Raw genomic sequence first — 14,403 nt, 5'->3', positions numbered from 1 at the left:
TATCATATAACCAGCATTACAAGGCCTCCGAAATGTGTCTATACTATGGCACACACCACCATTTATCTAGATGCATCCTATGATGAATAATACTACTACAATTTTCTGAAAACAAATGCACTGTGCAGATAAACATTATTAAAACTTTGTTGTCTGTCACCACGGATACACACGAGTCAACATAGGTGCTGCAGACAAACTGGCACAATATGGTTTAATGAAGGGAACTGGCAGGAAGTTGCTTCAATACTGCACAGTATTGTTAAATACATATGAATAGTGGATAAATACACTCTACAACAGTGTTTCCCAACCAGGGTGCCTCCAGCTGTTGCAAAACTACAACTCCCAGCATGCCCGGACAGCCAAAGGCTGTCCGGGCATGCTGGGAGTTGTAGTTTTGCAACAGCTGGAGGCACTCTGGTTGGGAAACACTGCTTTAAGAAGATATATAAAGAGATGGAATATTGTCAGTTTGTGGATTTGAGGGATTCTAACTGCAAGAGAACGATTTTTGTTGAGAAGAAAAGCCCCATTTATATCATTCAATCCTTTCTTAGGGCCGATCACCTCTCCTGACATGTCCAGTTTAGCAAATACTTGTATTTTCCATTAACCCCTTCAAGACTGGACCAGACCATTATCAGACCTATTGTCCTTTGATTTAGTGAATGCGGATTTGAAAGCGGTGTTATTTTTTTTTTTCTCACAAAGTAATTCAAAGAAGTCTTGCATTTTTTTCTGTGACATAAAAAGCCTTTTTTAAGTGTCATTTTTATATTATTAATTTTTTTTAAACTTTTTGCTGCATCAAGGGAAACGATATAAAACTAGACTGGTTTACATGTTCAATTTATTTACTTAATTTTTTTTTTTTTTTTTTTATTAAATCACTTTTTGGATTGGTCCCTCATCTGTAACAATTATTATCTATAGCGGCAGTGATAAAAGCTGTGAGATTTTGTATTTATTTATTAATTTATTTCATTTTTAATCAATTATTTTGTTATTTGTTCTTCCTCCCTCCTATAAGATCATAAATGACTAATAGGAGGAATTCTAACATTATCATATATATATTTTTTTTTATTATTTTTGGTTTCCACTGTGAGACTAAGATTAAATTGCTTTCGTGCTCAGACCATTATTTTTATGTATTTTTCCTTTTTTTGCGCCAAATGGACTGTGAACAGGTCGGAGCACATCTGACAACTGCCAGGTCACGACGGATACCATTGACTTGAATGGGGTCCGTAGGTGTCCGGTATTTTACAGGAATTGAGTGGAGAAAATAATAACGGTCCTTCCGATGGACTGGCCAACGGAGCTTCCTTTAGCAAAGCACGCTGTTGCGGACATATTAACACCAAATACAGCAGAAATACAGATACATGATACACTGCAATGCTGATCTGATTTACTAAAACCCAGCAGCTCCTGCAGACATCCAAAACCTAATGATCACGCGACTACCAGGACAGAAGCTTGCTGTACAGTATATAGTGATTTTTAGTAGTAAACCATCCCTACCTTCTCTATAGAGAGTCCCGCTCCCGTTCAGGAGCGTCTTTGCAGAGTCACTTGCGAAAAGACTGGACGTTTTAGATCCACAAGTGGTTAAACAGCTATTCTAGAGCATATATTCTTATGCATTTTCCATAATTCTGTTATTCCACTTGAAAATATATGAAATCATTGACTTCCTTGAATTCCTGCAGACAAATTAATTACTAAATCAATAACGGGTGACACACCCCTTTGACAAGTGAAATTGTAACACCCAGTTTTTTATTTATTCTAAAGAAGATCTGCTCCTGACCTATTATATTTTATGGAGTAAACAAGTATTTTCTAAGACAGATGACATGTCAGAAGAAATGTTCTATAAACTAATAACACATAGAGGAGGTATCCACTGACCACTTAATGGTATACTTGAGGTTAGGTTGGCTGACTGTGCTGTCATCAAGGAAAATCGTAGAGCAAGAACTGTACTTTCTCCTCATCTGTCCTGGTGGTTGCTGTAGGAAAAAAAAATACAGGTGAATGAGATTGATATTAACAAACAATAATATTAAATAAAAAGTAATAACAGCTCACTAAAAATGGAGCACCAAGCACTGCACAATAAAACAGTAAGGGTATAAATGTCCATTGTGAGACAGTCCCAGTAAGGGTGCACGCACACCACGTTTTCACTCTACGGGCGTCGGTCCGGCTGGGTTACGGGAGCGCACAGTTTTCCCCTCCCCCAGCCGGATCCGGCACCCGTAGAGTGAAAACGTGGTGTGCATGCACCCTTACTGGGACTGTCTCCCAATGGACATTTATACCCTTACCCACAGAATAGGTGAAAAATGTCTGATCACTGGCACCGGCCACCGATCACTAGAGTGAGGGCTCCAAAAAAAAACATTTCTCATAACTTCACCTTTAAAATGAGAAGCTTAAATTGAGTGGCAGTCAGCCACATCGCTTCCCCACTTATTGTCTATAAGGCTGACAAACTCCTCAAAGCACTCTCCTTGGCTATCTCTGTCAGTCCCATAGACTATAAATTGAGCAGCACCATGCCCACTCCAACATGCTCCAAACAGAGTAGTTTTCAGCCACGATCCCTCCTATTCTAAACAATCTTCTATAATTTTTGACCAGATCAAGGGTCAACGTCTTAAGAAATCAGCTTAGATCCTGGTTCAGGAACAAATTACTTCTAGCTTGAGGGATACAGTGAACTCCTCTGAATCTTGTGAGTTCTGACTGCCTCTGTGTTAACTAAGAAGCCGATTTTCAGAAGGAAGAGCTTTACCTGCTTTACAGTACCACCTATGGTGGGGTAACAAACCTTATTCCAGTAGATGGCACCGTAGAGAACATTCTTTTCCCTCTAGAAATGGGCTAATTTGCATACATTTCTCCCACTCCCAGTGAATGACTTTATAAGCCAGTTTGGAAGGGAGTGTAGGACAAGATAGCCATCAATAAGTCAAGTCAAGTCAAAAAATTATGAAATTTTGAGTAAACCTATTTTCTCTGTTTCCCACAATGGACATTTTTTCACCTAACCATATTGAAAAATGTCTGATCAGTGGGGTCCTCAACTCTCCCGCCATTTCACACACACACCCCCTCTCCATTCCAACTCGCTACATGAATGGATCGGCATTAGAGCATGCACGGTGCCCACTGCTTTTGTCAGCTCCATAGAGATTGAATGGAGCAGCACTGTGCATGGTCAACTATTGCTCCATTTAAACTGCTTATTGCATCTGTGTAAAATGTTTTGTCCATATGGGTTTTATATGGGTTTCCCTTATTGTCCAAGGGACTTTCTTTTTCCCCAAGCACCGGCTTTGATTTATTCAAAACCTTACTTGATGTTAACAAGTTAGTTAACATTAATATTAGAAAACATTTTTTGCATATTGCCCGGGACGACCTTGAGGACATTTCTAATTATGGTGAAAATGTCAATGAGTTGGATTATGATGAAAATGTTTCCAATATACCTAATTTGCAAAGTGACCATTCTGTTATGTCTGATCCTCATTTGCATTACGGCCACCATGTAGGATCCGCGGGTGCCCTGGGATTCTCCTTTCGAGACCTCAGGACACTCTCGGAGCTCCAACAATTACAGGATCAATATGTTAGTCCGGTTGTACCATCTTTTCACACAGTTAATTCCACTTTTTACCCGATTATGTCTAGAACTCCAGTGCTTGATTCCTTTCAAGAGGCTGTAGAACATGAGCTTGTCTCACTTTCCAAATCTCCAGTTAAATATAAACAGAATTTGACAGCTTCTGAGAGGACAGCACTGAGAGCTCTAGAGGAAGCTGACGACATTGTCATTCGTCAAGCAGATAAAGGGGGTGCTGTGGTTGTGCTTGACAGGGGTCTGTACTATAATCTCAACATGACTATGTTATCTGATGTTGATACGTACAGGCCCCTGTCTGGGGACCCCACTGCCCCCTTTTCATGTAAATTGCGTACTCTGGTGGAGTTGGGAGTGGAACATGGCCACCTTACTGAGAAACAAAAAGATTATATTCTTATACAACATCCTCAGGTGGCCATTTTCCACTCCCTACCGAAAGTACATAAATATGTCTTCCCACCACCGATGCGACCAATTGTCGCCGGAATCTCGTCCCTAAATGAAAGGTTATGTGCATAGGTGGATAATCTTTTACAGCCTTTGATTGGCCAAATACCAGGATATATTAAGGATACCACCCATGTACTGGCCATGATGAAACATATTGTATGGCAGCCTCATTATTCGATGATAACGGCTGATGTTACGTCCCTTTATTCTAAAATACCCCACCCCAAGGCGTTAATTGCCTTGAAGTGGTTTTTGGAAATTTATTCCACTTATACTCAGGAATTGCAATCATACATTGTAGAGGTGACTGACTATTTACTTACACATAACTTCTTTATGTTTGACAGGAAATTATTTTTGCAGGTGACGGGGGCCTCGATGGGGGCAAAATTCTCCCCCTCTCTCGCCAACATATACATGTGTTGGTGGGAGAGGGGGATTCTTTTTGCCCCGCATAATCCTTTTGCTCCATATATCCAATGGTACGGCCGCTACATAGACAATCTCATATTTGTATGGGATTTGAGTGTGGCGGCCGTGCCTGGATTTGCGGATTTTCTCAATCACAATGATATGGGCCTCAAATTTACCGTCACCTGCGAAAAGAATACCATACCGTTTCTCGACTTAACACTTTCTGGCGATATCACGTACAACAGAGTTACCACTATCACATATCGCAAAGAGACTGCAGTTAATTCTATTCTCTATGCCTCGTCCTGTCATCCCCCTCATGTGACAAAAAATTTGCCTGTGGAGGAGATGATTAGGGCGAGGCGTAATTGCCCTTTGGATTCTGGCTTCAGACATGAGGCATCCAATATAGCCTCCCGCCTGCGAGCGAGAGGCTATAGGCCAGAACATATCACAGGAGGGTTTGAGATAGCATCCAAGAAGGATAGACATTCCCTTCTAATGCATCAGGCCAGTCATACTCAGTCCTCTAGGGCCCCTTTACAGAAACATTGTCCCATCATTTTCTTCATACAGTATAGTGATTGATTTTTCTAACATACGTAACATTATCAACAAGTACATTCCCATGATAAGTAGCAACCCTGCATATATTGACATTTTCAATCAAGGTGTTAGATGTGTTTCCAGACGGGTTTGGATTTCCCCCAGTCTGTTTTCTGCCCAAAAAGTGAATAAAACTAATTGGCTTAACCAGGTGGGTTCATTCAAGTGCGGACATACTCGCTGTATCTGTTGCACTATTATGTCAAATAGCAAAGAGTTCAAACCTACAGCTAATGGCGAAGTATATAAAATGAAGCAGTTTATAAACTGCAATAATTCGTAGGTTAATTTACCTCGTCACGTGCCGAGAATGTGAGTTACAATATATAGGATATACAACTAACTCCCTTAAAACAAGTATCCGTAAACATCTTTCGGACATTCCTCACTTTAATTCTCGACACGAGTCAATGGTAAGTAAACATTGTGCGGACCACCATGATGGAAGTTATGGGACCCTCAGCCTACAGGGAATCGAAAGGGTCTCTACCCCTGTGAGAGGCGGGGACCACAGACAAAAATTGTTGGACCGTGAGGTCTTTTGGATAATGCGGTTAGGCACCAGGTATCCGGGAGGTCTGAACAGGAGGCAGGATGTCATTTTACATTATTAATTGCTGTTATTTTTCCTGCCTCCTGTTCAGACCAGTCCTTCTTGCCTGTGTCCATGTATATACTAATAAGCGTCATTACATTAACATCACAGACCATTAAAGTAGGTGACATAACTGAACTAATTAGATAACCTTATCTTGACCTAATAATAATTGTTATTATTTATAATCTATATACTATAATATGGACGTCAATATCAGCTGGGAGATAATTTATTAGTCTCCTATATATACAGAGACTGGGATTAATCCTAGTTTATAGGTCTTCTATTTTCTTCATTTTGTTTGTTGTCCCTCTATTGTATTGGTCCGCTATGTGACTATCTATGTTTATTTATGACATAAACATGAGTAGTCCATGTCTGTTAGTAAATATACAGTTTTTTCTTAAAGGGTACCTCTCATCAAATAAACTTTTGATATATTTTAGATTAATGAATGTTGAATAACTTTCCTATAGCATGTTAATGAAAAATATGCTTCTTTCTATTGTATTTTTCCCGATCAGTCCTGTCAGCAAGCATTTCTGACTAAACACTCAGAGCTGCCAGCCTGCTTTGTTCACAGCCAAACAGGCTGTGAACAAAGCAGACTGGCAGCTCTGAGTGTTCTCCTTTGAGAACAAAGCAGACTGGCAGCTCGTAGGGTTTAGGACTCCAGCATGAGTCTGAAATGCTTGCTGCCAGGACTGGTAGGGAGACCCCTAGTGGTCATTTCTTCAAAGTGGAAAATTAAATAGAAAGAAGCATATTTTTTAATAACATGCAATTGTAAAGTTATTCTGAATACATTAATCTATAATATATCAAAAGTTTTTTTGATGAGAGGTACCCTTTAATGAAGTGGATATTTGTAGATATCCTTGCTCCTCTTGTATGTAGCAATACTTTATATCATTGTATGTCATAATAGCATTATTATTTTAGCATGCTATACATCAACATTTACATATATATTTTTTTGTTACTTTTTTTTATAATACCTCCGTTATCCAGGGCTAGACGTCTTTGCAGCATTTATGATAGATATTTGTATTTTACTAATACATTTTTTTTTATATATTTTCATCTTATATTAGTTGCTGCTACACATTACGCGCCCTCGATAACAGTTCTTCACATACGATTTTATGCACTATATATAAATCTATTGGTCTTTCGACATATCTTTTACTTAAACATTTTGTGCAATGTACATTGTATTAGTGTGAATTTACACCTATGTTTAACTCCTTTTCCTTTGCCTGGGTGGCGGCGCCCACTGGTGGAATTTTGTTCACCTGTGTGGGTGTGGCCTTGAACAGGTATAAGAACGGAGTGAAGCAGTTGTATCTTTGTATGACTAAGGCGGACATGCTCCGCTGAAACGCGTCACTATTGTTCATGCCACAGTGTTTGTGTCCTTCTTATGAAGAATAAAGCTGTCGTTTTTACCGCATGCCGAGTGCTGGACGCCTATTTCTCCTTTGCCTATCCTAAACGTGTTGGTCCACACGTGTCCGAGACACGGCGGTTTAGGTGGTGAGCTGGACTTGCTCTTTTCTTATATGGGTTTTTAATATGATAAAAATAAAAGTGGTAGTTTTAAATAGAGAAAAATAGCGATAAAGATGTGATGAGTGCTGGATATCATTATTTCCCCCTCTATTGCAAAATGACTCTTATCCCCATTGACTTGAACAGGACTGTACATCAATACCAGGCAGAGCCCATAGATGTCAGTGGTGGCATTTCTAAGCTAACCCCTTTCCCTCTTCCTAATCTTAGACAGCCCCTTTAAGATTCTAAGTAAACCGAACAGCAGCCATCACAGTGCTCAAATATTACTGTCCAATTTGCCTTAAGCTCCTATTCTGTCCTATGTAATTTCTCAGCATTAAGAAAGGAGTCTAGCTTATGAACTTACGGTCAGCCAAGCTGTATATTTTTAGCACAGACATCTGGGGTTAATAAGAATTCTTGCAGTCATTCATCTCGGTACGTTCTGAAATGGAATAAGTGCCCTGTGTATTTGACCTTCATTTAGTTTAAGTGGCCTCCATTCATCCACTTTCTTGGGAAAAGCTGAACGTACTGATTGGGATCAATATAGTTTTGCTACAGGAAGTAGACAAGGATGGATACTCCTTTATGTGCTTATACACAGGTGAAATATGGTGTATGCAAGTATCGGAGTGTAAAGAAGTCATGGGTGAACAAATATATTAACCCCTTAAGGACACAGCCTATTTTGGCCTTAAGGACGCACCTTCTAAAAATCATAACTCTTATATTTCCATCCACAGACGAGTATGAGGGCTTGTTTTTTGCGTGACCAGTTGTCCTTTGTAATGACATCCCTATCAGAAAATACTATTTGTGTGGGGAAATTGAAAAGAAAACCGCAATTCAGCAAATTTTGAAAGGTTTTGTTTTCACGCTGTAAATTTTACAGTAAAAGTTACATGTTTTCGTTATTCTGTGGGTTAATACGATTAAAATTATACCCATGATTACATACTTTTCTATTATTGTACCGCTTTAAAAAACTCAAACTTTTTAACCAAATCAGGGCGTTTAAAATCCGTCTATTTTGATGACCAATAACTTTTTCATTTTTCTGTATAAGCGACGGTAGACTTTTTTTTAACCCTTTAATAGTCCCCATACTATTTATTGCAATCACTTGATTGCAGATACTGAGGGCATAGCACTGATCAATGTTATCGGTCATCTTCTGCTCTGATCTGATCGATATCAGACCAGAGCAGAAGACCCGTGGAGATGAATGGAGGAAGATGAGGAGACCTCTGTCCGGCATAATGCAGGATTAGATCCTCCGCAGATGCAGTGATCTGTATTGATCACAGCATCGGAAGGGTTAACGGCGGACATCAGCGCCGAGATTACAGGCAGTTCCCTGGCTGCTTATAGCAGCCAGGACCTGCCTCGCATGACAAGAGCACCACTCCGGTGCTCGCGGTCATGTACAGGACATAAATGTACGTCCTGGAGCGTTAAGTACCAGGGCACCAGGACGTACATTTACGTCATGTGTCATTAAGGGGTTAAAGGGCCATGTTATTTCTAATTGTCCATGGCATTATATGTAAAATGATTCTTGCATTCTTGCAGGTCTCACTGTGGCCACTAATCCTAATAATTTCTGTGTAGTAGATATCACATCTCAGCAGTCATCTTTTTATTTTCACAATAATTACTTGGATAAGTAACACCTATATATATTTTAATATCTCATGTCAGCTTTAAAAAACTCAAACTTTTTAACCAAATCAGGGCGTTTAAAATCCGTCTATTTTGATGACCAATAACTTTTTCATTTTTCTGTATAAGCGACGGTAGACTTTTTTTTAACCCTTTAATAGTCCCCATACTATTTATTGCAATCACTTGATTGCAGATACTGAGGGCATAGCACTGATCAATGTTATCGGTCATCTTCTGCTCTGATCTGATCGATATCAGACCAGAGCAGAAGACCCGTGGAGATGAATGGAGGAAGATGAGGAGACCTCTGTCCGGCATAATGCAGGATTAGATCCTCCGCAGATGCAGTGATCTGTATTGATCACAGCATCGGAAGGGTTAACGGCGGACATCAGCGCCGAGATTACAGGCAGTTCCCTGGCTGCTTATAGCAGCCAGGACCTGCCTCGCATGACAAGAGCACCACTCCGGTGCTCGCGGTCATGTACAGGACATAAATGTACGTCCTGGAGCGTTAAGTACCAGGGCACCAGGACGTACATTTACGTCATGTGTCATTAAGGGGTTAAAGGGCCATGTTATTTCTAATTGTCCATGGCATTATATGTAAAATGATTCTTGCATTCTTGCAGGTCTCACTGTGGCCACTAATCCTAATAATTTCTGTGTAGTAGATATCACATCTCAGCAGTCATCTTTTTATTTTCACAATAATTACATGGATAAGTAACACCTATATATATTTTAATATCTCATGTCAGCATTACTGATGCTGACATGAGATATTAAATCACACTATTTTTTGGAGTGCTGCGCCTGTTTTTGGTTTCTGTCTATGGAGGACTTTGATCGAGTCTTTTTTTGGACGCTGGCACCACCATTGTTTGCTGGACTAGATAAGTAGTGCTGCATTAATTTGGGACTATATATATATATATATATATATATATATATATAGATGAGAGAGAAAGAGAGAGAGAGAGAGAGAGAGAGAGAGAGATAGATAAATAGAACAGCATTGCACCATTCATAATGGTCACAGCTAATTTCTACCCCATTACTAACAGTGACCCCTGCACAGTTGACAGAGCATGCCCACTAAATTCCCCCGCATTAGTCGATAAGTCAGCACCAGGCTACTAGTTCCAATGATAATAAAATCTCAATGATATGCTGCTTTTAAATAAAATAACACAAACATTTCAAGGGGAAAGTCACATACAATCTGAGGTCAGAACTGCAAAATCTTAACACCAATGTATAAATCGTTGTCTGCTTAGCTGAAGTAACACAATGTTATTTATGGGTTGTCAATTACACATACTGGTGCATCTACATGAGAGCTTTCCAATGCTGGTCAGCTGGGCTGCAGCTCCATTGCCTTCAATTAGAGCTAGATGGTGCAGAAAATATGCCAGATGGGGTTGTAAAAATGTATTATTAATGACTATGATAAGCATAGGGGCAAACAGAGATCTCTAGGGCTGCAGTACAACACAACAGCGCATGGATACAGATCGTAACAATATCACAGCCCGGGAGCAGAGCCGGCCAACAGGAATATGAAATTACGGCACTGTAATTTCATATTTCCCGGGCAGACCTGTGATTGGTCCAGACCTCCTGGCCAATCACAGCTGCCAGAGGGAATTATGAAGTTAAAGTGCCGTAACTTTATTTTCCCCACTGCAAAGCCAGGGAGTGGAACACAAGCCACCCGCTTCCCTGGCTTCCTTGTCAGACGCCCGGGCCGCAGGACTACAACTCCCAGCATGTCCTTATTGTAAGGACATGCCGGAAGTTGTAGTGGTGCAGCGCGGGTGGGCAGTAGATGTGCGGCGGGTGACAAGTTTGTCACCCGCCCGCACATCTCCTGCCCGCACCGCAGGACTACAACTCCCAGCATGTCCTTAAATAAATCGCACATTTTTTCCACAACTGCATGTTCTGAAGTAATTTATTGGTTTTTGTTTATGTGTGCTAAAAAAAATGGTATCCTAAAGTGATTTATTCCTTTTTGCTCATGTAAACCAAATTAATCAACCCCCTGTGATAGTATGATAAATATGTCACACTTAAGTAAAACCAAAGCAAAAAAAAAAAAAAAAGACTACAGAACTCGTTAACTATGTTAACTTCAGGTTCGGTCTACTGAACAATCACCTGACTAAAGATCTATCGCCTCCAACTTTCCCATAAATATGGACATTTCACTTGTTAAAAAGCACATTGGCTGAAGGAGATAAGCAGCTGCCAAGACACATTTGGATCTGCTTAGTTTTGGAAACAATATGATAAGACAGGTAAAAATCCATTCCATTCAATTTCCCCCTGACAGCAGATGGTACATTTCTATCGCCAAGCCCATTGCTTTTCATGGCATCTAAAGTCTATGGACACTAAAAAGACTAAGTACCTCTTATCTGTCCTGCTGCTAGGTGAGTAGCATTGAGGATGCTTAGCATGTGACCCTACAGTAAAAAGTGAAAAGCGCAAAAAAAAATGCAAACCCTCTTTTTCTACTTACATGGTTTATGTAAAGGCTCTTTCGTTTTTCTCTCACTGTAAAGACAGAAATAAGAAAGTTATGGCAGTTTTTTTTTTTTTTTTTTTTTGCCAATTAACTGTACAATATATTATCATGAGAAAAATAATGTAAAACCTACTTAAAATGATATGGTTTTACAAATAAGGCATGGAAAATTATATCCATATTAACATTTAAATAGGACATATTCTGTCTTTATATTTAGTAACAAATTCAGCTGTCTCACACAGGCGTAAACACAAAAAGAAATGTAGCTTGTCTAACACTAACTATGCAGATGCCTTTCCTATCTATACAGGTGACTTACTACCAGCCACCCAACAAAGCAGATAACAAATAAGTTACCCACACAGGTCACATAGTGTCCTTTTTGAGGCTGAAATCTTCTCAATTCAAACTCTCATCAGTGGGGCATGTTTCTCACAGCCTCATTTGCAGACTGACTCTCACCTTGTTTTAAAGCACAGTGACAAACTGTCCTCAGCACCTGTGCTGATCTAGGATATGGAAATCCAGGAGTGGCTCAAAAAGCAGATAAAAGGCCCACTACCAAACCTGCCTTTTATCCCATAAAAATACAAGCATAGTCTTGCCAAGAATTTTAACTCTTACTGGATCTCCTCCAGCTTTACCTAAATGCGGTTTCAGGAAACCTTGCACTCAGATATGACCTTGAGGAAAATGAAACAGAAAATATTTCCCCCAATAACCATTCCTTACTGCCTCAACGTTACTGCCTCATATAGGACATAATAAGGAAAGAAATTAGGTCCTTACAAGGTCTTAAAATAACATAAATACATCATCAGATAAACAACACAAAACAGATTGCACCATGTCCTTATTATTTAACGAAAAACTAGGCCAAACTGAAGAAGAGGAGAGTGAAAAATTAAGTACACCCTTAATGTTTATGCAGGAATTAAGAGGGTAAGTAGCAGTCAGGTGTTGCTGAGAAAATGCCCTGATTAAATGATCATCAGCAAGTGTGATCACATGTATAGAAGTTTTGGTAGGTTGCTGGTATGGAGCCTTCAGGCAAGTGATAAGACACCTCAATGAAAAAAAGACATCAGCGACATTTAGGCTAGGTTCAAACTACGGAATTTCCACCTGCAATTCCGCTTTGAAATTGCAGGCAGAAATTCTGCTTACTAATATGTATGATATAGTGAATGGGTTTCCGTTCACAAATTCACAATTCGGAATTTGTGAAGCGGAATTTGTGAACGGAAAATCTGCTTGAAAATTTCCGTATGAAGAATAGCTTTGCTCATTCTTCAGGCGGAAATACTCGCGGAACACATTGCAGTCTATTGGAGACTGCAGTGTCCGCACGGTCCTAGTGTCGACTGATTCAGACGGCACTGGCCGCACTCAGAATCTCCAGGCGGAAAATTTATGCCCGGAGATTCCTCAGTGTGAACCCAGCCTTATAAAGAAGCAGATGGTGTTGTCCGTCAATTTAGGAAGGGTTGCAAGGCCATTTTCAAACAATTTAAAGTCCATTAAGTTACAATAGGAAAGTGAAAAACATTCAAGACAGTTGACAATCTATCCAGGAGTGGACGACCCAGCAAATTAACCCCCCCCCCCCCCAGAGTCAAACTGTACAATTCTCATGGAAATTGCAACAAAAATAATCCTGCAGATTTAATGTAGATTTGACTTGTTAATTCGGAAATATCTGCATTAAATCTGCAGCATCTGCAATATAAATTGACATGCTGTGCATTTCATGCCTACACTGAAGGTCAGTTTTCACATGATTTTTGTGCAGATTTTGTTCCATAGCATGTTGAGAATTAATGCTATTGTAAATGCTGAAAGTATACCTGTCATTTGCAAAAACTGTTTATATAATGTGGATAATAACAAAATATTATTATTTGTAATATACATTGGATAAATAAGTGTATATTTTTGGGTGAAACATGCTTTTTTGTTCCTGCAGCTACTGCCTGTGTATTTCTATGCGCAAAGACACATGTCACAGAGCCTCAATGTACAGAGCCCTGCTTGTCCTCAGTGTATAGAGCCCTGCTTGTCCTCAGTGTACAGAGCCCTGCTTGTCCTTAGTGTACAGAGCCCTGCTTGTCCTCAGTGTACAGAGCCTTGCTTGTCATTACTGTACAGAGCCCTGCTTGTCCTTACTGCACAGAGCCCTGCTTGTCCTCAATGTACAGAGCCCTGCTTGTCCTCAATGTACAGAGCCCTGCTTGTCCTCAATGTACAGAGCCCTGCTTGTCCTCAATGTACAGAGCCCTGCTTGTCCTCAATGTACAGAGCCCTGCTTGTCCTCAGTGTGCAGAGCCCTGCTTGTCCTCAGTGTGCAGAGCCCTGCTTGTCCTCAGTGTACAGAGCCCTGCTTGTCCTTACTGCACAGAGCCCTGCTTGTCCTCAGTGTACAGAGCCCTGCTTGTCCTCAATGTACAGAGCCCTGCTTGTCCTCAATGTACAGAGCCCTGCTTGTCCTCAGTGTACAGAGCCCTGCTTGTCCTCAGTGTACAGAGCCCTGCTTGTCCTCAGTGTACAGAACCCTGCTTGTCCTCAGTGTACAAAGCCCTGCTTATCATCAGTGTACAGAGCCCTGCTTGTCCTCACTGCACAGAGCCCTGCTTGTCCTCACTGCACAGAGCCCTGCTTGTCCTCAGTGTACAGAGACCTGCTTGTCCTCAGTGTACAGAGCCCTGCTTGTCCTTACTGTGCAGAGCCCTGCTTGTCCTCAGTGTACAGAGCCCTGCTTGTCATCAGTGTACAGAGCCCTGCTTGTCCTTACTGTACAGAGCCCTGCTTGCCCTCAGGGTACAGAGCCCTGCTTGTCCTCAATGTACAGAGCCCTGCTTGTCCTCAATGTACAGAGCCCTGCTTGTCCTCAATGTACAGAGCCCTGCTTGTCCT

General features: G+C 40.6%; 1 protein-coding gene across 6 annotated transcripts in view; it reads right to left on the bottom strand.

The window, feature by feature from the left end:
- CCNY (cyclin Y) overlaps positions 1–14,403 on the bottom strand; it is a 230,296-nt gene that overhangs the window by 27,115 nt on the left and 188,778 nt on the right. For all 6 annotated transcript variants that reach the window (XM_056519491.1, XM_056519493.1, XM_056519494.1 and 3 more), the window contains 2 exons: positions 11,482–11,516; positions 1,921–2,021 (listed from right to left, as the gene is read on the bottom strand). In XM_056519491.1, the coding sequence (XP_056375466.1) occupies positions 1,921–2,021; positions 11,482–11,516 (136 nt within the window). The remainder of the gene's footprint in view (positions 1–1,920; positions 2,022–11,481; positions 11,517–14,403) is intronic.

This window comes from Hyla sarda, chromosome 5 (genome assembly GCF_029499605.1).
Source record: "Hyla sarda isolate aHylSar1 chromosome 5, aHylSar1.hap1, whole genome shotgun sequence".
NCBI classification, from domain to species: domain Eukaryota; kingdom Metazoa; phylum Chordata; class Amphibia; order Anura; family Hylidae; genus Hyla; species Hyla sarda.
The sequence above is the reverse complement of the archived record's forward strand: the minus strand, read 5'-3'. Positions and strand labels throughout refer to the sequence as shown.